A 26,583-nucleotide genomic window follows, 5' to 3' on the forward strand; every position below is an offset into this window, starting at 1 on the left:
TTTAATCTCCTTTGCAAATGCAGATGCTAAGATACCGATTTCATTAACGCTTTCCATTGCTTTACCACTAGGGGGCAGCAGTTCACTACTCCAGCGTTCCTTTGAGTCATGTTAACTACATGAAACTTTTGATTAACGTCTTCAAATTGTAGCCAAATGAGAGCTGCTTCCGAATACAGACTATTTAACTCCAGTAATCCTAAATCCTTTTAAAACTTGGTGAACCTTCCCTTCAAACCATGTACAGCATATAGACAAGATGTTGAAAGGAGTATAGTAATGGTTTTAATTGTAGTTATTTTGTTTAAATTACATCATTTATAGCCTGCCTTTCTTTCCCCAAGGAACCCAAGGCAGATTAAAGATAGTGACTAAAAATAATGATACACTACAAGAATAGCAAAATTACTGGTTTAATTTTGCTATGATAAGCAAAATATAGAGGCTGTAAGATGTAAACTCAAAATATTGAAATAGTTGTTGAAGCATATTTAGGAGAATGTTGCTCCAAGTCTTCTTATAAACTTCACATGGCATTTGTCTCTGCTTTGCCAGTAACTAAGCATCCAAAAACCATGGCCATTTGTGCACGGAGTTTCTCCTTGCAGCAAGCCCACCTTCCCTTTGGGTCAGATTTTCAATTACGCCGCAGATTTGCAACATTATCCAAGTTTGCACTTCTGATGAACAAAAGGATGGATTTTCCTGAAGTGGGCAAACTCCAGCCTTTCTAATTTGCTGGGAACCAAACCTGAACGAGCGTGCTATGCCCGCCTCAGGTTCTTTCCCCCTCCTACAGAGCAGTAAATTCCTCCTCTCTTGCTGCTTGGATACATGCCCAGGTAACATGTATATTAGACTACTGCAACATGGTCTCTGTGGGATTGCCCTTGAAGTATTTAGAAGCTACAGCTGGTACAGAAAGTTGCAGTGACAATGCTGACTGGAATGGGTGTAGGGCCTGTATCACTGTGATCTTGTTTCACCTACACTGATTCCTAATTTGTCTCCAGGCCCAATTCAAGGTGCTGGTATCGATCTTTAGGGCCATATGTGGTCTAGGACCAACATCCCTTAAGGACTGCTTACACCTATATGAACCTACACAATCAATGCAGTTATCTTTAGGGGCTCTTTTTTGGGTGACCTCACCACCTGAGACTCGATGGGTGCAACCGTAGAATCACCCCTCTCCTTGTACCCCTGAAAGTCTAGGCAGGACCTAACCATCACCTGTAATTCTGATGACTGATATATTTTACCATGTATACAGCTGAAACTTTGCAGTTATGTGTGGAAGCATTTAATAACATGCAGGCAAAAGAATACCACTTGATTATACATAAAAGTTTATTCATAGAACCATCTGCATAAAAATATTGTTTAATGCAATACAAGAAAATATGACAAAATAAACTTGTAACACATATACTCATTTACACTTAAACAGACTACACTTTTATTTTATACCCATAAGTTTGGCACAAAAACCTGTGTGCAAGAAGGCACTTTTGTTTGCTCTACAGCCTGGGGATAGCACCAGTCTTGGCCCTAGCTGGAGCTACTGTGTTGCACAGTGCAACATTCTGAAAGGGTGTCTGACCCTCAGGAATAGTTACAGGGTGGAGACTGAAGCAGAAAGCAGGCGGAAAAATATCCCAGGGGCTTATGCACATTTCTTTGAAGCTAAGGCTCATAATCTTCAAAACAGTAACTTTGTTACCAATCCCTGGTCCCACCTCAGTATACTTGTTCTCTTATAATTACAGTTCTTTAACATTTGACGCTCATGATTTTTTAAACATTGCTTATATGTTATAGTTGTGCTATTAAGGAATAGCTCTGACCTTTTGAGAATGTAAACACAGTGTCATTGAGACAATTAGGAAATCCAAACATACTGAGAACATTAATGATACAAAACACCCTTGCAGTAAAGGTTCATGAACATGTAGGAAGCACTGAAGCAAGTACTTCCTTCATGGGAAGTAATACTTTTTCTTAATTTTATACTTCCTGAATTGAAATATTTTGAATGTATTCCCATTAAAAAGGGAATGAACAATATTCTTTGGTGTTTACAATAGAATAGGTTTGTTAGTAGAAATCAAGGCATTTTAAGAACCATGTAACCATCTTAAAATTATGCTGTGTTTCCACTTGCCAGTCACTGTAAACCTGAGCAGATAATAGTAACAAGTTCCGCTGATTCCAAATAGAAAGAGTTAAAGCACATTCTCAAGTTCTCCTGGGTAATGAATGCGGTTTAAAGTGCTCAGCTTCAGCTGGATTGCATCTCAAATCTTGAACAATAAAAAATCATGGAACTCATTCATTATTTACTGGTGATCTAATTAATTGGCAAGCCTTTTGGTGATAATAATTAGGCTGCATTCAGACATGAGAAACTGTTGTTTGATTGAATCCTAAATGGTGCTACCTGAGTGCAAACTGTATAAAAAACAGGAGTCGCTAGCTGATTCAAAACAGACTGCAAACTAATGCTTGCAGTTAGTTTGTTAGCCTCAGTTTAGGTTAATCGTTTGTTTGCTGTAACAATTGCATTCAAAAAATTTAATCTACTTTACAGAAAGGTGTTACAAAGTGTTAATTTGGTTATCACCAATAATCTGGACTTCCAATATTCTTGTTCTGTGTAAACAGTGAAAATCAAAGGTTAGCACTTGTTTTTCATATTTGCCAGTATATACCAGTTACCACTTCCAGCAACTGCAACATACAAATTATTTAATAATATGCGTCTTCACGACTTGATGCCTGATCTTCAATCCCTTACAGCACTGAAACAGTAATAACAGATAACCAGTTATATCATTGTAGAAAAATAAGACCTAATTCAATCTCAGAACGTGGAAAACATGTGCCTCCACATTATGTGCTTTTGCCACATGGGCCAAAGCAAAATTCTAAGAATTTAACAACAAAATGAGTTGACTTAATTAGTATCTGATATTTCATTTGACACTGTATGACAGGGAGGCGCCTTAGTATGAATCCAGTGCATATCTTTAGCATTCTAATAATGGTAACCAGGCTACAGGATTCTCACAATGCAGTTTGCTTCTTACAAATGGCCCCATCCCGGGGTGCTAGATCCGGCTTTGGGCCGTACTGGTTGATTTTTTAAACATTCCCCCCAGCAGAGGGGGGAATCCGCCTGCATGATGCTGCCACAGCCCTCCCTGGCAGTGGGATGTGGCACTGAATGCTGCGCCAGTGTCTTTGCCCCCATCACCAGCATCGTGGAAGCAGTCTAGATGAGAAGCTGATGCTAGTTGGCTTCCTCCCAACCATTACCCCTGTTGCACCAGTGGTTGGTGCTTTGGACTTCCACCATCTTTTTGGTACCTAAGTCCATTAAATCCAAAGGGCCTTTCCAATGGCAGAGAGGCTTGCTTGAATTCTAGCCTTCACACACCACCAGAAAGCCCCCTTGGGAGCAGAGGGCTGTGCATCTGTGGCACTGCATCCAGGCACCCTGCCATTGGAATAGGGCTGAAAGTCAGTTTGGCCTTTTCTTCCGCCCGGATTCACGGGAGACGTTCTATCTACTAATTTATGGCTGACTGCCAATTCATCTCTAACAGTGCAGTTTGTTTCCATGCTGTTACTAGCTGCTTCTTGGAATATTTAGCAACTGTGAAGAAACTGCAGCTACCTGGAATGCCGTACCTTGCTGCATTTTGGCATTCAAGACGATTACTCCATAGAAACTGGCTGCATACTACGAGATTCCGTTAGACTAAAGGAAACACCATACTACTGTGAGAGCTGCCACTATGCCATTCAGAATGGCCATACTATAGCCCACGTGAAATGAGTGTCCAGTCATTTGTCTGAAAAGAAAAGCAGAAAAACATGGAGTAAGCTGTTATAGAAGTTATAGAAACGATAATGGTAAAACAATATCTACTTTAAAAATGAACACAATCTATTTGATTGGAAATGGTAAATTTCACTCCCATCACAGGATGAATTATTGATCACAATTTTTAAACAAATAAGCTCAACATTCATTTGAGTACTGTCAAACCCCCACCCCCCTTCTTTCACTGATTTATCTCTGCTCATGTTACAAACAGACCTGGCAATTCTGTGGTTGGTGGGGAGGGGAGTGTATTTTAATCTTCAGTTGTACATTTAGTCCATCTAGACTGGCTTTTCCCCACCTCTTTCTGCAGCCACTTAACCTGGACAGGGCCAGAGGTGCAAGCCAAAGTGATAATGACCCTTGGCCAGGGCTTGTTTAAATAAGATCTCCAGAAACTGCATACATTTCCTGTTATCAATACCTAATAACTTACAAGCTCTGCTGTTTCAGACTTTCTACTCTACTATAGTTTTAACTGTGCTCCATCATGTCTTGTAAAAGGTCAATTAAAAATAAATTTTATTTATTTCAGATGGGACAATTCATAATTAAAGGAGAAACAAGAATAATCACCTTATTTTGAATATGAAAACTCATAATGCTACCATGCACTCTGCTGTCCAAATTGCTTACTTTACTATTCTAGACAGAACAGTTCTTGTCATTAAAACGTATGAATGCAAGATTTCATTAATATGAATCATACAAAATGCATTCAATAATAATTTATAGAAGTATTAAAATTCTGAGTAAAACATGGGATTCATTCTAATTTAAAATGGCAACTTTGGATCCAGCCCTACTAGCTAGGCCTGAACCAAAGGACAGGAAATATTTGTCACAATACAAGATAACTGAAACTTAAATTGTACTTAATTAACTCATTAAAAATACATATTAGCTAGTCTGCATGAAGCTTTCATTGAATCCTAGCATGTTGATGTTTACTCTCATGTAAATGTGCACAGCTGTATTAGTTTCTGTCATGATATATAAAACAAAGGTTCACAAGTTCATCTTCTAGGCAGCAAAAAGGTTTGCCCAGCAACAAGGGCCAGGAGCCGGGAAGTCTGGGGGCAACCAGATACAGTTGACCTTTAATGTGATTGGTGCTTTCAACTGTAACTCTGGTCCACTGGGAGACTGTTGCCGGGAAGAGAACCTAGCTTGAATGTATAAGAAAGCTGTGCATTGTATATATGCGGTATTCTCTTCTCTTCTACTAGTCTGTTCTAGCTTAGTGTTATAGTATTGCTGAAGTGTTCTGTATAGCCTTGTAGTCTTATCTAGTATAGTCTTGTGTAACCTTGCAACTGCTAAGTAAAAGGCTTCCTGATTGGAAAGAACATCTTGGGTGGACAGTTTTTTTCTCTAAAGAAATAGGAGGCTGAGGTGAGTGTAGGAAGACTACTAGACCTTCTTCTCTACTCTAAGTAGCTCCGCTTAAAGTCTCCTGATAATTTCAACAGATGGCCCAATCACATTTCAGTCTTACCAAGTACTTACTTGAATCGGGCAGGTGATAGTGGGGTAGGAGGAAACATTCCTGGTTCAAAGGAGTCAAAATAGGTGCCACTGTCCAAGAAAAACTGCAGCATGACAGACCTGACACTAATGCAAGGAGCAGGCTTCGCTACGCTTAAGCAGGAGGAAAAAGCCATTTTGCAAGTAAAAGCTGACGCGAATTCAGGCGAACTGCCCGTGCCACTGCCGAAAGTTTTCGCTTGATTTAAGGAATGCGGCACCGCCATTATACGCTTGTTAACTGCAGCGACGATTGAGATTAACCGGTCGCCTGAGCTGCATTTGAAGGGCAACAGTGCACAGGACTCAGTATCTAACATTAAACTAGAAAACACATCTATTAAAGAGATAGAGATAGATATGTTCAAGAGAATGTTGGTAAGAGAAAATTTGTACCCACCAGGCTGAAGACTAAAAAATCACAAGGAATTTTATAGCATCATAGCAGTGTTGAAAAATTGGCTTTCAAAATAAATTTTGCCTGAAATACGGGCACCAGGAACGGCCGTGTGCTGCTTTTAACACGGTAACAGCGGCAGCTAGTGGAATCTAAGATAATTACTGGCCTAAGTAAGAGTCTTCAAGGCTGTTCCTGTAAAACAAAACCAAAACATGTTACCTGAAACTTATCTCTAATATACGGGAGTTAGGCGGTATATGAAGTTAGAACATTAAATAAAATGGTAAAGAATATGTCTAGAAGGACACCAATTCAAAGAAAACATGAAAATAACTTACAAACAAAGAGGGCAGGGATTTTTTTGATGCTCCTGGCATATCATCTACGGGGAATGATAAGACATTAGTAACAATATAGACAGCATTCAACCAGTGATGTTGTTACCAAAAGAAACCAACTATTGCATAGATTTACCACGTTGGGGTCAAGCTCTGCAAAATTGTTTTTTCTTATGCCTCTTGCCTCACCCTTGAAACCAAGGACAGAAGCAACCAAAAAGAAAAAAATAATTACTGTGTTCCTATGTACCTGTATTGTACAAAATTGCTTTGAAATAATTTTTCAACACTGCTATGATGCTATAAAATTCCTTGTGGTTTTTTAGTTTTCAGCCTGGTGGGTACAAATTTTCTCTTATCATCATTGTGCGTGTACCTTCCCCTTAATCTTTAGTATCAAGAGAATGTTGGGACATGGAGTAATCATAGTTCAGGCACCTACTATAACACACTCATGTAGCTAAAACACTATCACAATATTACTGTGACATAACATTACTATAATTTCATGTTTATAATTAATGTTTCATGTTTATAATTATAATTGTTTTTCTGTTGAGGAGTACAGTCTTTACTAGTTAACATAGGAAGAGGCAGACATATATTCTAGTTTATTTATTGAAAGCGGCTTAAAAGCAATGCCTTTCTGCCAATAGTGTCCTTAAGGCGGCCAGGCATTAAGCTTATTAAAAATGTATATATAAATACTTAATAATATCATAAGAACATATAAATGTGTAAACAATAAACCCAAAATTACGGAGCAGGGTCAGTAACAGTTTCCTTGGGATGTGGTATCAAAACAAAAAAGTCTTCAACCACTGGCAGAAAACAATGACAGTGGGCTACATGACATTACAGTCTAAAATACAGATACCATTTTACAAAATAGTCCTTTACAAAGACTATTAAACACAGAATATATTAATGCAAGGATGACATTGGTTGATCAGTCACTATTGAAAAAAAACCTATACAAGCTGTTAATTCCTAAATTAAATCACCATAAGTCTTACCTAAAACGTTTGTTTCTATACTTTCATCAGTCTTTCCTTCCTCAAACTGCAAGTCTGCAAGTGAAAAGAGTCCACAATAACATTTAACAATCTAAAACGTTCGCAGAAACAACAGTTGTTCTACAGTAGCAACTTTTCGGCAAAGGGTTTACCAACTTTGTCTCATGATTTACCAGACAATACTTCAACTATTCTCATGCTTTACCAGACAATGCGCTTCAACGGCTGGGGATTCAATCGTGTGCGAGCTTTGGCCGCACACCTAATGGAAGTTGATTTACAAGTGTGGGGTTGAAAGTGTACAACTGGCTGGTCCAGCCACCCGGTGAAGCTTTCCATGGCAGAGTGGGGATCGCAAGATCGCTTGATCTACTTGGAAGCCATCGAGACACTCCCTGGACCACTACACCACACTGCCTGTTGATTTTATTATAATTCCCCCACCTCAAATCCACAAATTTATGATCTAAAATTTAAAAAAGCCAATGGAGAAAGTAATAAGCAGAAATAAAGGGAAAGGTGGACGTCCTCAATAGAAATCTTACGTAGAGAACATTTATATTAAGGAGTTGGGGCACTTCTGCATTACAGTGGGAGACATAAAATTCATTCTAATTACGTATTCAGGTGGTTAGTTAATTTTTTTCAAAGGTGCGAGCAGCATCCGAACAATGAATTCCCGCGCGCTCTGCTTACCAGCACCAAAGACGGAAAAGCGATGGCCAGAAGGAGAATATGAAGCGAACTATACGGCCGGGAGGCGGCGCGCCACCGAACGGGCTGACTGCAGGGCCAGCGGTGTGCCGACCCGTCTCGGGAGATTAACTGGTGGGACCAGACTGATACCAGGCCGGGCCGCAGAAACGCCCTCCAGGCTGCCTAGGAGGCCCCCGTTTCCTTCGCCGCCGCCGCCCTCCAGCTCCGCGTGCAGATTCCGCGCCACCGCCGCGCCGCCCGGAGGCCAAGGGCTGTGGGCAGCCCCCGCGCGACCGCCCCGTCTGTAGCTGTCGAGTGTCGCTTCGCTCGTGTAAGGCGCCGCCATGACACCTCGGAGGAAAGGAAAGAGCGCGCGCACGCCACAGCCGAAAGTAACAGTCAACCCGTTTGAAAGCTTCCTTGAGCCGGAAGAAGAAAGTAAACGAGAACCGGAAGTGAAAGGGAGACCGCGAGACGTCAGAAACTAGAGGCCGCGCCTCTTCCTCTTCCAGTGGATCCGCTTCCCTCCCATGCCGCTGCGTTCCCTTAAAGGAAACGGCCGAGAATGTGAGGCGTGCGAAGCCCCGCTGTTTTCTCCCCACCTCCACAGAGTGCCGCGTTTCGGGAGTGGCGTCCGCCGTCCGCTTGAGGAGTTGGTGTCCTCTCGGGCCGCCGTAGCCTTGTTCGTACAACCTCGCTCGCGGGCGCACTTTTCCCAGCGTCCTTTGCGCGCGTTTCCTCTCTCCCCCCCTTTCCTCTGTACTTTCCATTCTGCCTCGATCCCGCTCTCCTTTCCCCTCCTGTCCCCGCGCGGCTTTGGCCTGCCTCGGAGGAGCCCCTCCCTCGGGGCCCCCCACGCGCACCTCCCAGGCTCCCTTCCCTAAGCCTGCCTGGGCCTCTCGCTCCCCCGCTAACGGTTTTGTATAGCGCCCCCTCCCCCACGCACCCGGGCCCAGGGGGGAGGCCATGTCAGGAGGGGATTCGGCGGCCGCCGCGGCTTCCCCTCAGCCGCTGCCCTTCTCCTTGCCCAAGCCCCCTCCCCTCATGCAGCTCCACCCCGGCGAAGGCGTGCGGCCCGTGGGCGCCCCCGGCGCGGAACAGTCGCCCAAGAGCTCCCGCCTGGGAGGACGTCCGGACTGGCCGGCCGGGAAGCCCGTCAGCCTGCTGGCTCCTCTGCTCCCGCCTAGAGGGGAGCCCGAGCCGCTCTTGCCCTTCGGACCCTCCTCCCGGCAGCCGCTCAGGGGGAGGCTGTTGGGCAGGGTCGGAGGAGGAGGCGGTGGAGGAGGAGGAGGCGGTAGCCTCCTTAACCCTGCGATGCGCCCGGGGGGCGGAGGCGGCGGTGGCGGCGGAGGAATGGGCCGGGAGTCCTTGATGGTGAGTTTATTTGGAGCATCTTTGAGACCCACGATCGGTGTGGAGGACGAGGAAGCACGTGCTTCCTCCGCATTTTGTTACTGGAATCCTAAACATTTGGAAAAGATCTTAGAGAACAGCTTTCATATCGTGTCGTTAAGGGAAGTTGCGATGGCAGCATCGTGATAACTGCACCCTTACCTCACAAGCATGGGCAGAAGTCATGGTTATCTGGCAGCCCGAGTCCCATTAATTTGGCTTTGGCAGAAAAGGGTGGGATATAAATTTGACAAAATAAAAAATATTAGTCAGGATCAACTCTGCTTAGCTTCTGAGACCTGAGGAGATCAGGCTAGGGTGATCTACCCAGGTTAGGCCTTTGCTGTGCTCTTGTAGTATGTAATTTTGTTCTTTTCTCTGGAAAGTTTACAAAAATAAACCTTGTATGTTTGTACTGATAGATGAGCTGCAAGTGTTTAGCAGCAGTTTGAACAAATGTAAGGGAAATCAAGGAATAAGATAACTTGCTCTTGTAATAATGACAGTTCAGTAAAAAACCTCAAATTGTGAACCAATTTCTTCGTATACGTAAACGTTTCACTGTCTTTTGTTGAACATATTGATTCTTTATGCTCTTATACTATTTCTTTTTAATGAGAGCACAGAGAGTATTGCACTTCAAGGTGCTGATTGCAAGCAGTGTCCTGAAACTATGACCACTTCTCACCTGTTGGCAGAATGCCAGTTTTTAACACTGATAAAATAGAACAGTAAAATGGTGAAACTTAATGTGCAGAAAATGGCAAAAACAAACATTTTATTAGCAATCAGGGATACAGCTGAGAGAGGGGGATGGATCTAATAAAATTCTCTCAGTTCTTTTTATAGGCAAGTCGTGCTATATTCCTTGATTCTTTGAAGTACATATGGGTAGTTACTTTGTATATTAAAGTGGATATTCAAACTTTTTTTACTTATGGAGGAAGATTTTTCCACATACTGTAAAACGTTGCTTTAAATTGCTGTGATTTGAGAAATTCATTTGTTTTAATTTATTTGATTTTGTCATTTTTATGGCAACAATGTGTATTTTGGAGCGCTAAGAATCTTGAACTGTCATTAATGTATTTGTTTTGCAGATGGGACATCCTGGTGTGCCCCACTATCCACCCATGGGGATGCATCCTATGGGTCAGAGGCCGCCTAACATGCCACCAGTATCACATGGAATGATGCCTCAGATGATGCCTCCTATGGGAGGACCACAAATGGGGCAGGTAAGTTAGCTTTTGTGTCTTTCATTATAAAAAATAACACTTTTTGAACAGAAGGTTTTTTCTTGAAAGTAATTTATATTTATTTTAGTCTTTTTTGTAATTCATTAGGAGCTTTATGTTGCTACATATTTTTTAAACTTTTTTGTTGTTGTTTTTATGAACATTCTTATTTTTTACGTTATTGAAACGGGAGCTTTCTTGCCGGTAGGCAAAATCTTGAATGTAGAAAGCAGGGAGTGTATGGATTTATAAATGAGTTAAAAGTGGGGGGGAAAGGGGAACCTCTGAAAGCATTTATGCCTCTTGTATGAGTTCCTATAGTGTTGGTTATTCAAGAGAACAGTCTTTGTGTGGAAAAGGAATTTTAACCCAGTGCTCTCAGCATTTAGATATGGCCTTACATAAATAACTTGTCCCTCCTGTGGCCCCATAATTCTGAAACATCTAGTCAGCTAATGGCCCTTTCAGCTGGTGCTTTTGCTGCTCTCCCCCTCCCTTCTACTGACTGTATCTTTTGTTTGCAATTTTTATAATCATTTGGAGGAATCAAAGTGAAACCCTCTGCTTTTTTTGGCTAATGTTTTTATAAGCAAGTTTTACTGTTTAGCTTCTCCACCAGTAGACCTCATCAGTCTTAGAAATTACCTGCAAAGCTCGTAAAAGGGATCCAGCCAGCTTGGATTCAAGAATGCTGACATTGTTTTTGGCTGCTATTGCCAGCTGCACTTTTGGTCTTGGCACATCATGCCAGTATCTTTACCTCTTTTCTGAAACCCTTCTTGAGGGTCAACATCTCTGTGTCCTAGTGTTTAGTTAGCAGCTCTGATAGATGAGTGGCATCTTTCCAGATTGCGAGTAGCATGGCAATACATTATGTTAGTCTAATGCAGCTTAACCTGAGGGGAGGGGGGTGGCATACATAAAGTAGGTGGACAATAAGTCCTCTTATAATGACCAATTTTTAGTGATAACTTTTATGAATAATACATAGTCTTTCCCTTGCTGCCTGTTAGTGTCCATTCATATTTCTGTCATTCATATCCTGATTACCCTACTTGTTCCCTGTTTCATATGTTAAGGAGCCAATTATATGCAAAAAATAGGTAATGTGGGTATATTCTTATAGATTTTGTGGAGATAAAAGATTGAGACTTAAATAGGGAAAGGTGTTTTTTTAAGTAGATATTGCTGGTGTAGCTTTACATAATCAGAGTAATACAGGGGTTTTGTCTTATCACTGCAGATATTAGTGTTTTAACCCAATAATTTGGACTTCTAAGTCTTTTCTACACAGAACATTGACTATTATTGGAATCATTAGTGAATGTTTGTCTTACTTCCCTTCTTACTGCTTTTGGAAGTCAGCCACTGTGTTCCACTGAAGATTTACTCATTGGGTTTTACTATACTACACTGGAGATTCAGCATTATTTAAATAATAATTGTTCCTATTGTTACTAGAAGTCCCATTCTCTCACCCTTGAATTTCAGACATCCTAAGCTTTGTGTATGTATCCCCAAAATGATGGGTATTTCAAACTTACTAGTGTGGCACTGTCAAACATGTGGTCATGGGGTATATAGACCTTTATTCTGGCCCATCAGATAATTGATAAATCCCTTGGTTTTGTGACTTGCCGTGTAATGGCACAAACTGGATTTGTCAAGTGCCTCATAGTCAGTATTTTGGAACTAGCATGGTGCATGTGTTCTAGAGGCTAAAAAAAATCCTTGATGTTTCTGAAAGTACTAGATAGAGGTTTTAGGGAGCATCTTATGCGTGGAACACAATTATATGGAAGCAGCAGTGGGGCAAGACTCCTTTCTTCTCCTGCTTCTACAGGATGGTGGGGAATGGGAGGGCCACTCCCATTCTTTCTTCTCTTCCTCACGCTTCCAAGAAAACCTTGTGGATTGAGGGTGGAGCTGTAGCCCTACCAAATACCTCTCCCTCCACACAAGATGGAAGGTAAGAGGGAGCAGTAACCTGATGCTCCCTGAAGATATATGGGAATGGGGTCATGGCCAACCCAACAGGGATTGTCACCGTATAAATGGGGGGTTATTTCCCAAGATCCATTTGTGGGGCTCACCACTCAAATTAATTGGCTGAGTATGGCCAATTGAATACCTTTCTAGTATTTTTACAGTTCTTTTGGTCCGCTCCTTCTAATCCCTAATAATGAAAATAACTGAAGTAAAACCTTTTGCCCTCTAACTTTCCTTCAGAAATACATTTCCAGTTAAGGTAGCACGGACATGCAAATTAGTTCTTCCTAGTAACTGTTGGGTCTCTGCCTTGGATGGCCTGTATTAGACCCACATGCAATTATTGTCCTGCAGTATCGCTGAAGTGAAGAATCTCCCCCCTCTACCCTATTTATGGTGCTTTAAGGAAAGAAGGGCAGTGTTGTGATTTTAATTGGCTAAGTTAGTTTGCATCCCTGTTGCATGCTTTTCTCAGCTTTTTTTAACAGTTCATGTTTTTTGAACCCTGCAGTCATAATTCTTAAACTTTATAGTACTCTTCATCTTGGAACATCTTTGCAGCATAACTCTTACTCCAGCACTGTGAGACAAGTTCTTCAGGTATTATCCTCTGTTCATAGATGAGGTAAATGAGCCCTCAAGAGTTTATATAGGTCACAGAGGGATTTTGGTTTGGGAACTTTATTTAGAAGTTTTGGAATTTAATTGGATTGGGCCCCATTCGTACAGCCCCCGCTAAGTAGTTTTGATCTTTTGGGTACTTTTAGAAGTAGAACACTGGGACCCCCTGCTTTTTTGAGGAGACTTTTCTGCTGTCCATTCCTCCCTGATTCTCCAGTTTCTTCACTTTTGCCTTGTTTTCCCATTTGACCAGCTTCCCCTAGGAGCTGAAAAATCTTATCATTCTTTGTTGGCCCTGTAACTTAGGTCACATTATCTACAGCAGTTCTTCTGGTCACTTAAAGCCTTAGTTCTTTCTAACTGGAAATTCAGATTAAACTACTGCCTGCCTCCATATGAGCTATACAGATTTTAACTTATTTTTTATATTTATTTATGCCCCTAAAATCCTGGCTCAGCAAGGTTAAATACTGTCCTTCTATCAACATAAAGAAATCTATATGTGCAGCAACATATAGTAAGTTGTAAACACATACTATAATCATATTTTACTTGTAGATGCCTGGAATGATGCAGTCAGTGATGCCTGGGATGATGGCACCCCATATGTCTCATGCTCCTATGCAGCCTACTGGACCGGTAATTATTAGATCGGTTTTTTGACCAGGTGGTGTTGACTTTATTCTTTACTTTTTATCAAGTGGGCAGCAGGTATTTTTTTCTGTTGGAGTAATTAAACCTAATTAGTGAAAGTTAATAAGGAAAGGAAATTGTTAATGCTTTGTGTTCCTTAATGTGATGTGCAGAAATTCAAATCAGCTTCATATTTTCAGCATCATATGCAATCGTAGATTGAATATAAACTAGCAGGAAGGTCTTAATGACATGACTAGTACATTTTTGATCTTACATCCCATGCCCCCCTCTGGCAGTAGTTTATGTGTGTACAAGGATATTATGGCACTGTCAGCTCTTGGAAGTGAATCATAGTTTTATTATTTGCAAGCTAAAGGGCCCAGGTTCTAATGATTGTTATTCCAAATTTTAGACAGTGGGTGTTTCTCTGCCTGGTAACTTGGAAAGCCACTGCCAGTCAAAGCAGACAACACTAAGATAGATGGACAAATGGTTTGACTTGGCATAAGCCCCTGTATGTGTTAATGTATATATTGCCTTATCCTTTTATTAAATTTCAAACCAAATCCCTGCTTAAATCGTGAGCAAGACAAATGTGAAAAACAAGTCCCTTAATATTTAGTTTTTTGGATTTGAAACATATTCATCTATCATAAGTTTAGTAACGTTAGATTTTGTTGTGCTTTATTGGGCTGTTGTAGCTAACTGTTTGATGCTCAATTGTCAGCAATCTGACAAGAGGAATCTACAAAATTAATTAAGAGGCAGAATTGGCTGAATTGTAAACTTTCATTTCTGTTAATATTTGTGTTTTCTTTTCTGTTAGCAAAGCAAAATAATTTCAAATATAGACATGTATTTCTAACTGACATAATGTGAAAAACATCAACTCCTTAGTTCACTATCATTTCCTTATTTTTTTTCTCCATCTATTTTTATTTGGATTCCTCTTGTCAGATTGCTTATTCAGTGTTTTCCATCAGGGATGCTCCTTCTCCACTTTTCCTCTCTCTCGCAGTTCCTAAGAAATCTGTTGTTGATCTTTCGCTAACTTCTCTATTCTGCTCCATCAGTGGTTTTTTTCCCTTTTATATGAATTCATGACATTTGAAATAAATTTTATTTTGCCATTGAATTCACTTTACAATAGAAATTCTTCCTGGCCATGAAATTTTTAATTTGGAACATCTTTGTATATTCTCTAATATCTTCTTCCATATCATTTAATAATTATTTTAAATAGTTTTATTATAATTATTTTAGTCTTCTTCCTGTTAGTCTAAAAGGGATCCATATTTTTCAGTTTGATCCATTATATATTGCACTGACAGTTGTGGGTTTGAAATTATCAGTATCACGTCATCAATGTAGCTTTTCATTTTAAACACTTCTCTATCCACTTTCAGTCCTTTAATTCTAGAGCGTTGTCTGGTCTTAGAATGAATAAGAGTGGAGATAATGGCCACTCTTGATGTAGTTCTTTTTCAGTTTGAAATCCATCAGTTAAGACTCCCATTTATTAAGATCTTTGCATCCTATTTTGTATAAATACTTTGTATCCAGTTTGTAAATCTTGAGCCGCAATTTTGATTTCAGTAAAAAGACCAGCCTATATTATCAAATGCTTTTTCTGCATCTAAAAATTTACAAATAAATAAACAGTGTTTTTTTCCTTTTTCACAAATTCTATTGTGTTAATTACAAAATAGATATTATCCTTTGTATATCTTTTCAGATATTATCCTTTGTATATCTGTGTTATCCTTGTGGGTTAATCTTATCATGCATTTCCTTAATCTTTTTGCTATTATCAAAGTAAAATGTTTCTAGTCCACATTTTGATGGGTCTGTAAGACTGGGCAGCGATGGATCAGTATCTCTTTATGAATCAATGTTATATGAGCTTCTTGTCACAGTGATGGCAATACTTTCTCTTTATTTTATTTGTGACTCTTTGCAGGCAGAGGTAATTCTCTTCCAACATTTATAATACCGTACACTGCTGCAAGGCCATCTGGGCCATTTATGTGTGTACAAGGGTAACTTTTTGTGCTATTTCAGGTTAAAAACATTTGATTTTTTTGTATGAACATCTTGAATGTTGTCTCTAATACTTCGCATCTTGAAGTGTTTTTTTAAAAAAATATTAAAATACAAAAGAGCTGAAGTGCTAAAACATACAGCTAATAATAGTAACACTGTTGAAAATATTCCAGTGAATCAATGCTCAATTGATAACCACAAGTTCAGTGAGGGCATTTATTAGTTTGTTGGGTTTTCTCAATCAGTTTTGCCATTTGGGCTATATGCCAAAATTTGAAAAAAAAAACCATTTAACAAAACGAGCTTGACTGTAATATTTAGAATTTAAAAGTTCTCCTGACACAATAGTAGAGGCCTAATTGTTGTCTTGAACAATTGCTGTTCACGCCTCTTTTAAGCTGCATTTTTCAGCACTAGTTTTCAGCACTAGTTTTTTTCCTTCTGAAAACATTAGCTTGTGATACTGTGAATTGTCCCAGCCAAAAACAAGGTGCTTTCTATCACATAACAGCGTATCATTTTCCAAACTGATTTTCTGGCATAATAATACTGTGTAACTATGCAAAGTCAGCTACAAATTGTGTTCTTTAAGTAGGTTTAGTGTTAGTGTCATCTTCCCATCAGGCTGTTTTTTATATTAAATAGGATGGGGGAAGAAAGTTGATTTAGAAGTAAAGCGTTGCAGTTTCCACTTGTGTATTGAGCATTCCTTCTGATAGGTGCCTGCAGTAATTAGGAATTTGACACTAGTGTTAAAAAAATTGACACCAAACTATATAGCAAGGTTATTTTAATGATAACACAGAGGTGATTTTGCATATAATATGTGCTAGGTTGTACTGAAGTTGTAGTGACTGTTGCTCAAATCTTTCTTACTTAGTACATAGTAGGCACCACAAATTTTAAATGTTGTTTTGCTTTTCCACAGCCAGGTGTGAACAGCATGGAATCTCAAGTTGGTATGTATGTGTAAACAAATTCTTCTTTGATAATTTCAGTTAGAAAAAGTGCAGGAATAAAGAGGTTTTTCTAGTTTCATGAATTGGTTGAAAAGAATCTGACCTTTAATAGCATCTTGTGAATTAGCTGTGCATAGTCTGTAGTGTAGCAGTCTTGAATCTGTCCATACTTCAGGACTCCCTGTCCCCTGCCCAAATATTTAGGTGGCAGAGTGGTAGTTGCTGAGATGTGAGTTATGTGGTATCGCAGCCATAGGTCCTTCCATAAAGCACACCAAAATGCAGCTTAAAAGAGGGTTATGACCTGATAGGCTCAATACAGATAGGCTTAAGAACTTAGTAGAAGCATCTGATTGGTGTCATATGTATACCATGTTTCCCCGAAAATAAGACCTACCCTGAAAATAAGTCCTAGTATGATTTTTCAATATTTTGTTGTTGTAACATGTAGATGCCAGTGTATTCTCAAGGACTAAAAGCCATTTGAGCTACATTAAAGAATGTACAGTGGGGCATGTTTGACTGTGTTCTCTAAAATTTGGTTTTCCATACTTTCTAGCTTTAGCACCCCCTGGAACTCAGGTAAGCAAGAGCCTTTTTTGTTTTCAACATTTCTTCTTGTTTTGGAAATCTGGATTGTCTAACTCATTGGAAGTCCACTTTGTGTGTCATCAATGGCAGTTTTAAATCCTTTGGTCATGATTCATCCAAAATTAAGCAGTTCAGAGTTGCAATAGTCTTTAAAGTATTAACTACTTAAGTCATTCCAGCTGAAATCCCCATGTAAGTGCTTAATTTTAGCTAGGTTGTGCTCTTGGCTGGATGTGTGCCACATTTTATTTGATTGATTGATTGATTGATTGATTGATTGATTGATTGATTGATTGATTGATTGATTGAGTGTACCGCCCTTTCCCGAAGGGCTCTGGGCGGTGTACAACATAAAAATATCATACATAAAATCATCATAGAACGCAATTATCACTAGAGGAGCTAATAAAAAATTAGTTAATAAATAGGCCTATGGGCAATATCCAAGCTCCATATCGATAAAATTAATCCCATTAAACAGCGATTATTTCATAATATTGGCATCCCACGAGAAACCCTTACTCACCTTCCCCAAAAAATATGCTGTTTTATCTCAAGAACTGCCAGAACTTGTCAACTTGGCTAAGGCAGAAATTAACATGGGGGGGGGGGGGCGGGGGGGTTATCTTGACAAAGTGTTCCCAATTGTATGTTGGCAAGCAAGTTTTACAAGACAGGCATGTGTAAAATAAAATATATCTTCTAATGCATGTACTCTGTCATACAGCTCTTCCTTGTATGTGTGCTTTAAGTCATCATAATGTTTCACCTTCAGAAAATGTCCTGCACTAATCACATCAGGCCTCAACAGTCCCAGAACAGAACTAAATGGTTTGAGAATTAGATGTACCATTATTCATTTTGTTTAATGTTATTTGTTTAATGTATATGTACAAGAGGAGGTCCTGCAAGACCAGTATGTGGTGGAGGAATTCCATCCCCCCCCTCATTGCAGAGTTTGGCATGGTTCCAGGTCTCACCCGGAGGTCTCTGAAGCCAACTGCAGCTGTGCTGGTGTTTGGGAGCTGTGGCCAAGGCCAGAGCAGCTTCCAGTGACCACCGCTGCAGAATCATAGTATGTGCACAGGAAAAAAAGGTTTTTTGGAGAAAAGGTTAACACCCACCCACCCACCCCCGGTTTGGGTTTTTTTTAGATTTCAGATTTTATGCAAACCTTTGGGGTTCCCCATATTTACAGGAGAATTAGTTTAGTATTGGCATGACCCCATTTTGTTGGTTTTGATATTTGCAGATGTGGAAACCAGAAGTACTTGATTTGTTTCATGACGTAAGATTATTAGCTATATTCTTTATTCTTAAGTGATATTGTGGAAGTTCATGGAAGGTGGAGAAGCTGTGGACCAATGGAAATATTTATTGTGCTGTTTTTTTAACACTGTGGTATTAAAATGCTACATGGACACAAGGTGACTTGGATCCTATTTAGTATAAGTGGAGTGGTGCCTTTTTAGTATCACATTTGAAGTATCACCTATATGCACATATACTCACATGTGTTTTCAGTGCTTCCTGGTTTTGAGAGTTTACTGTTTTACTCAAACTCAGACTTATACATACATGCATCTCTGCAAACTTTCAGCTCATGGAACTCAGGCTCATACTGCTGCAAAACACTACGGTAGTAGTATCCTCCTTGTGCCCTTGGCCCTACTGCCGATATGTACCTGGTTTAGGCAAGCTCCTTTCATTGATAGATGCCTCGAGCTGCTTGAAATGTTTTCCAACTTTTCTCATTTTTTTCAGTAATTCTATTTATTTTGAGTGTGAATCTGACTTGCCTCTTCCAGACCCACGCAGTTCTGCAAAGAGTGACAAGATTTTTTTTTTGGAATTATATCCCCCCTTTCTCTCCTGCAGGAGACTCAAAGAGGTTTACAATCTCCTTGCCCTTCCCCCCTCACAACAAACACCCTGTGAGGTAGGTGGGGCTGAGAGAGCTCCGAGAAGCTGTGACTAGCCCAAGGTCACCCAGCTGGTGTGTGTGGGAGTGCACAGGCTAATCTGAATTCCCCAGATAAGCCTCCACATTATGTTTCATTTGCTTGTGTTGCTATCTATAGTATTTATTTATTTTATCTGGAATCATACAGTTTTAATTGAAAAGCAGTTTCCTAGTGTCCTTTCTTTATTAAGTGTCCTTTTCTCTCTATTTAGCCCACCCCACCAGTAGTTTGTCCCCTTCCTCAAGCTACTACAACTAACAACTCTTCTAATGAAGAGCCTTCCAAACAGGTATCTTGTTCCTTCTGTAATATTTTTGTAGGACTTTATATTGTATCTGTTAGATGCATCCCAGAATTTCTTCATATGATTCCTGTTTTTTCTAGAAATCTGTCTGGTCAGAGCATAAATCACCAGATGGAAGAACATACTATTATAATAATGAGACAAAACAATCTACGTGGGAAAAGCCAGATGATCTTAAAACACCTGCTGAGGTAAATAAACTAAAATATAATGGTCCAGTCAAGCATTTTTAGGGTTGAGTAGTGTTTCATAATGGCATGACATTTGGATGAAATCGAAAGAACGTATGTGAGCAAAAGGCAAAGTCACTCTGGGGAAAAAACACTCTCTGAACACTTGCCAGAGGGCCCAAGAAAAACCTCTGAGCCAGAGGAGCAAAATCTGGCCAGATCATTTTTCATGACCAATAGCTTGGTGAATTGGTGGAACAGAATTCATAGGGGTCAGTGAAGTAGTCCCTCATCTTTGTACATGCTGAGTCCTGGTTTGTGAACATTACATTCCCAAAGGAGCCAGCTGCTTCCCTGATGGTCTCCATCTTCACGGACATCTTGAATGTGGTCATGGGGAAATGATACCCATAAGGGAAGGAAAGCAGAATTGCTTTCTCCATCCTTCTCTTCTGCCACTCGTGGCCTACAAATGCTCCATCTGCTGAGAGAGCTCATCTCTTCAGTAAATGAACTAGCTGGCCTGTTCATTCAGGCTTCCCATGATGCAGATCACACATGGTCACTAACACCAACATGGTCTGGCAGTACTCAGTGCACTCTTAGAGCCTTTGTACCAGCAGACATTGTTCCAGTAGTGCATATGTTTGTCCTGCACCCAACTTTAGAAAAGCAGCCATCCCCTAAAGGTTGTGGCTCAAGGGAATGATGAGACCCAGGCTTGCCATGCCAACATGAGCTGAGGGACCTCCATCTTCTGAGAGAAAGTCAGGCATTCCTTGGTGTTGAATGCTGTTCCACCCCCTGATCATGTCTGCTTTCTAGGTCAAAATTGGTCAGGGTACTCTTTTGCTTCATCTGGTCAAACGTGGTACCGATGGACTTCCAGTGAATTCTGACATCACTGAGTGGGCAGCACTCTTGCATGTCAATCAGTAACTGTTTCTGGTGCAACAGATGTGTAACTTTCACATTGTACAAGACATAACTCATGGGATTCTGGCAGCTCTAAAACAGACACTGAAAATCACCAGTTGTAGCATGTAATTTTGGATCTTCTGCAGAACCCACATCCAAGGTATCCTTCACTGCCAGGTGAAGGAGATGATCCATGCAGTCAAGTGCACCTCAGACCTGTCCTACTACTTAATACTGCCATTAGTCACTGTGAAGCCTGTGGAGACATGCCATGCCATCTGGTCAAACGTGGTACCGATGGACTTCCAGTGAATTCTGACATCACTGAGTGGGCAGCACTCTTGCATGTCAATCAGTAACTGTTTCTGGTGCAACAGATGCTTCTCAGTGGCAGCAGAGATGTTCTTGTGTTCTGTAACCAGTACCTGGATGTGGAGCAAAACCTGGTAATAGCCAGCCTGCCTAGTGCCAGTTACCCTGCCTCATCCCCATCCATGTGCAGTCCATGAGAGGTACATGTGCTGCAACTGAGGGCAGGCCCAGACATCAGATATGAAGTGTACAGATCTTCCACTAGCATGGGACCAATGTGCCTTCATGCGGTCCCAGGCAGCTCTATACAGGAAAGGAACAATGGTCCTGCTCACCATGGTGTAAGCAGGGATTGTGTACCAGAGGTAGGAATCTGTCCTCTTTGCCCATGATCAGAAAGCTATGAGAAAATTGTGATTGAGCAGTTAGAGCTTCCTCTAACCCATAATCCCAGTTGCCAATGAGACTTGTTAAGGGGGGGGCGGGGCAGATGTGGGAGCCTCAAAATGCTGGGCCTAGATATTCCTGAATATTTCCAGAAATATTTGGGGGCCCAATACCATTATTCTTGAGAATCCCAAATATTACCTGGATGCTTGAATATATCCTGGATACATCATAAGATCTTTTTCAGGGATATATTTGGATTGGATATATGCAGATATCTATGTAGAACTTCATGTACAGCCCTTGGATCTTGGCCATGGTTTCTGGTAGCGAGTGTCGACTTTCTCAAAATAATATTGTGATAACTTTGTTTCTTCTGTAGCAAATGTTGTCAAAGTGTCCATGGAAAGAGTATAAATCTGACTCTGGAAAGCCTTATTATTACAATTCCCAAACAAAAGAGTCACGCTGGGCAAAACCCAAAGAACTTGAAGACCTTGAAGGTAATTTCATGGAATCATTTTTTCTGTTTTGATTTAAGGTTGCAGCATGATGGTAATAAAGTGAATAGTCCACAAATTGCAATCAGTTGTATGTCAGTGGAATCAGGATTGGACCCAAACCAAACTGAGACTGTATTGTCGAAGGCTTTCACAGCAGGATTAAACTGGTGGTGGTGGGTTTTCCAGGCTGTGTGACTGTGGTCTGGTAGAACTTGTGGCTGGCATCTTCACAGAGAAAAGTCTGTTCCACACTGTGATAAACCTCTGAAGATGCCAGCCACAGATGCTGGCGAAATGTTAGGAACAAGATCTACTAGACCCCGGCCACACAGTCCGGAAAACCCACCACAACCAGACAGACTGTCACTGGGCCAGGGTTCTTTAGAAAAAAATGTTTTACACAACAAAAAAAGAAGAAAAGAGAATTCTTGTGAAGGTACAGTGTGTCCTCCCCTCACCCGCCCGCCCTGCCCCCAGACTTTTCCAGCCTTTTATGACCTGGAGTTTGTGTTTAGAAAGCTAAGAATGATTTTCAGTCTCTTTATTGCTATTACATTTTTAATGAGTAGTTTTGGACCATATCTGGGCCTGGCACCAGATTGCTCAATCAAACAAATGTTGCTTGTGCTGGATAGTATTGACATGGTTTGAAACAGGGACACGTGTGATGAATGGCAGTAAAAAAGATGTTTTGGCTAACCAGGGTTTGGTCTGCTCAGGTAGGATGGTTGTACATTCAAGGTCACACTGGAATGTGGCATTCCCACCTTCTTGTTAATATTGGCTTATCTTTGCATTTTCACGTACATAATTGGTCCCAGCTATTGATATGTAGAGTGATATATAGTATATCCAGAGCATTTTTTACTCTTTTTCTGAAACTGAGTAAATTACACAGCTTATTCAAATTGAATTTAGTAACCATTTTTTTTCTTACAGCAATGATTAAAGCAGAAGAAAACAGGTACATTTGGAAAATATTTATTCGAGGAAAAGAACATGATTTATGATCAAAATGTCTTATCACATGTTAATTTTAAATGGCCTAGTTTCCTTTTAATCAGCAGAATTTTTGAGTGTGTATATGTGCTTTCAAGCATGCTCAAACATATTTACTGTGGGTTATTTTTAATATATAAAATTAGAACACAGAAGGCAGATTGCGCAACTGCTCTCAACTGTCCTTTATTATTTATTTACTTTATTATTTCCCAACTTCCTCCTCAATGGGAACCCAAAATGGTGTCCATCATTCTCTCTTCTGCTTGATCATCTCAACAAGCATGGGAGACAGATCACTGCTGAGTATGTGTGACTGGCACAAGGTCATACAGCATTGAATCTCTGGGAACCCAAGGAAATCATGGGAAACACACACACCCAGGAAAAGCATATGCGTGCAGGTATGGTGCAAACCATGGCTTGCTGCTGTGTGAGCGATCCTAGACGACTGGACTCGTGTTCTTCTTTTGTGTGATGAGAATTAAACTTGGGTCTCCAAGGTCATTTTCCAGTACTCTATCCACTACACCGCATTCACTCTCCTTTTCTACTGATTGACGAGGGTGTGAGTTCCTTTAGAAATATTTATGTGACACTTCTGAAAATATTGTTTTGAAAACAGTTTGCTGTAGTGTCATCTGTTTTAAAAAGGAACAAGACACATTGTCCATGTGCAAGTGGGGCGAAGTCCACAAGCTCTACCCATGCAAGAGTAATGAGTCCACTGCTAAAGAGTTCCGTTTCTTTTCTTGAGGTCTCTGTGTTCAGTTCTCAGCAACAGCTTTGGGGTTCAAAAGTAGCAGCTGTGGAGAAGAAAGGTGTTAAAATGTCTTTTGTGTATCGTAACATTTTTTCCCTCTATTTAGCAGTAAATCAGAAGAAGCGGCTTCGGCATCATCTGCAGCAGGTGCTGCTGCAGGGGTTCCCATTGCAGCTCCCACTGTTGCAGAAACTCCTGTGGCTGCACCAGCAGCCCCGGCTGCACCTGCTGTGGCAGCCCCTGAAACCGAGCCCTCTGCTGTGGCTCCTGTCGCTGAAAACGAAAATGCAGTCAGTGCAGCAGCTGAGGAGCAGGTGCCGCCTGCTACGCCTGTTGTGCAAGAGCAGACTGCAGAAGTTGTCACGAATTCTGTAGAAGATATTCCTAAACAAGAATCCACAGAGTAAGTGGTACCTATAAGGACCCTTTATGCTTTAAAAAAGCCAGGTTTGTCAAAGAAAATTAAACTGAAGGGTGGAAGGCACATGAAGGTGAAATATTTAAAAAATGCAGGGGGAAGCCTTTTGGAATTTCTCAACAAGAAATTAAATATTGAAATAAGTTTCTTAGTAGATGACCACTGTTGAATGCTATGTATATTTTATGGCAGTGGTTCTCAGCCTGGGGGTCGAACGACCCTTTCACGGGTCGCCTAAGACTCTCTGCATCAGTGTTCTCCATCTGTAAAATGGATAAGTGTTAGGGTTGGGGGTCACCACAACATGAGGAACTGTATTAAAGGGTCATGGCATTAGGAAGGTTGAGAACCACTGGTTTATGGCTTTCCTAGAACTTCATTAAAAAGCCTGTGGCAGTTACAGGGGAAAGCAAGCACATAATACCCTGTTTCCCCGAATATAAGACATCCCCTAAAAATAAGACATAGTAGAGGTTTTGCTGAAGCGCGAAATATAAGGCATCCCCCGAAAGTAAGACGTAGCAAAGATTTTGTTTGGAAGCATGCCCGACAAACAGAACACAGAAAAATAAGACATCCCCTGAAAATAAGACATAGCACATCTTTGGGAGCAAAAATTAATATAAGACACTGTCTTATATTCGGAGAATCACGGTAAAAGGTGGGAAAGGAAAATATAGAAAGAGAAAATACAGAAAAAGAGGAAGAAAATAGGATTTTTTAATTTTTTGGCAGTAGCAAGGATTTCTCTCCAAAGATAGCCTCAATAGGTGTTCAGAACTTTCATTCTGTTTAATGTTCCTTTTGATAGACATGCATCCCCAAGAGCTCGTGTTTAAGCTAAAGGGCAAAACCCTTAATCTAATTGCATTTGTCCTTCTCTGAAATGTTTTTCTTGTAATAGAGCACTCTGCACCAATGCTGCACTTTTGATTCCAGGATGTTTTCTTGACTTTTTGAAAGGTGCTTTGTGAAACCATAAGGATAGGAGTTTGGCATATCAAAATAAATTGCCTTCTCCGTTTAAAATGTTAAAGAACCAACTTTTTAGTATAAGTAAACTGGACATATATTAGCAATATAATCATAGTTTTTAAGGGATGCAGTTGTATACATGAGAAATTGCCAGCCCAGGTGATCCTTTAACTTAGATAGACCTCTGGTGTTTTCTGCCTGTGTTATCTATTTGGGGGACGGTTAAGGCTGGGGACAGGGCCAGTCTTTCAGTATCATTATTTGTGGCTCTTACTCCAGCATGTTTTCATCTAAAGAAGTTCCATACCTTGCTTAGATAGCTAACAACTATTTTCTTTTTCAATTTATAGTGTTGTCCCCAAAAAAGATGAGGAAGAAGCCCAACCAGTTAAAAAAACCTATACATGGAATACAAAAGAAGAAGCTAAGCAAGCATTTAAAGAACTGTTGAAAGAAAAGGTTTTTAAATTGAGTCAACTACTTTTTAAAATGTCAGGAGTCACATTTAATACTTGCTTTGGGAGAAGTGGCTGATTTTTGTAAAAAAATCTTGAAGTCAACTGAACTGAACAATACACGGAGAAAGAATGTGCTAGACAAAATGTGTTTGTTATAAGCTGTCATGCCTTAGTTTTCTCTTTTAAAAAGTCAGTGTGGTGTTCTTGTCTTTTACCCGGGTGGAATTGAAGGAGGGAAGGCAAATGATTTATCTGAGGAAAGATCATCTTGATTGCAATATAGTTGCAACAGAATCTGGGGGAATTTGAGGAAGATAAATAGTTGTGTCTAAGAACATTGACAGTCCACTTGTATGAATTGTCGTTCTTTGTAAAAGAGTCTTTGTGACACTTCTTTACTAATGGCCCAATTAAAGGGGTGGAGCAAATCGACTCTCAGATGCAGCATCAGCTTGCGCCAACGCGTTTGCACCCTCCACCAGCATAAGATGTGGAGAGGGCAAAGACGGCAGCATCTGATTGCCTCACAGCGGTGAAACTTGGAAGTGCTTGCCGCCCTGGAGCTACACTAGCGTCCAAGCAGACACCGTTGCAAGGAAAGATGGCTAGGACATTCCTGGGGGTGGAGCCAACTTTAGTCAGCTTCCAACCCAGGCTTTTGAGCCAGGAATGTCACAGCCAAGGCTTCAGACTTACACCACCCAACTCCGTTGAATCCTATGGAGGGTTTTTGGGGCAGCTGGGTTTTCTGCACCTCCACACTGGTGGGGGCAGGCAGGGCTTCTACCCGAGCTTTTCATCCGGGAACACCATGACCAGGGCTTCAGACTTATGCCACCGAACTCCATGTGCCCTATGGAAGGCTTTTCAGGTGGCTGGTTTGTTTTTGTTGTGGGGGGAGCGGGTGGGGTTGCTGCATCCCCATGCCATCTGAAAGCCGCCTGGAGGCAGCCTGGTGGTGAAGCCATCCCTGGCCTTGGCAGCACTGGATTGGGCTGTAAGTGGACTTGTGCTGCAGACACTGCTGCAGAAATGTCATGGTGGGATTGAAAGATTGCTGTTTTCTGAGCTGACCAC

At 40.8% G+C, this 26,583-nt stretch overlaps 2 protein-coding genes across 2 annotated transcripts in view; one reads left to right on the forward strand and one right to left on the reverse strand.

Annotated features, from left to right (window-relative positions):
• Nucleotides 1-3,763: 3,763 nt before the first annotated feature.
• ARL6IP6 (ADP ribosylation factor like GTPase 6 interacting protein 6) lies at nt 3,764-8,584 on the reverse strand. The gene is given in 8 exon segments (XM_048484485.1): nt 3,764-3,857; nt 5,399-5,463; nt 5,466-5,525; nt 5,813-5,820; nt 7,171-7,224; nt 7,381-7,432; nt 7,867-8,002; nt 8,004-8,584. Coding segments are annotated over 8 exon segments (678 nt in total). The 5' UTR covers nt 8,213-8,584.
• Nucleotides 8,585-8,597: 13 nt separating this feature from the next.
• PRPF40A (pre-mRNA processing factor 40 homolog A) overlaps nt 8,598-26,583 on the forward strand; it is a 34,467-nt gene continuing 16,481 nt past the window's right edge. The window contains 11 exon segments of the mRNA XM_048484487.1: nt 8,598-9,240; nt 10,359-10,496; nt 13,665-13,745; nt 16,714-16,744; nt 17,304-17,326; nt 19,511-19,588; nt 19,684-19,794; nt 21,773-21,893; nt 22,833-22,857; nt 23,762-24,058; nt 25,399-25,507. Of these exon segments, the coding sequence (XP_048340444.1) occupies nt 8,833-9,240; nt 10,359-10,496; nt 13,665-13,745; nt 16,714-16,744; nt 17,304-17,326; nt 19,511-19,588; nt 19,684-19,794; nt 21,773-21,893; nt 22,833-22,857; nt 23,762-24,058; nt 25,399-25,507 (1,422 nt within the window). The 5' untranslated portion in view covers nt 8,598-8,832.

Source organism: Sphaerodactylus townsendi, linkage group LG02 (assembly GCF_021028975.2).
Source record: "Sphaerodactylus townsendi isolate TG3544 linkage group LG02, MPM_Stown_v2.3, whole genome shotgun sequence".
In the NCBI taxonomy this organism is placed as follows: domain Eukaryota; kingdom Metazoa; phylum Chordata; class Lepidosauria; order Squamata; family Sphaerodactylidae; genus Sphaerodactylus; species Sphaerodactylus townsendi.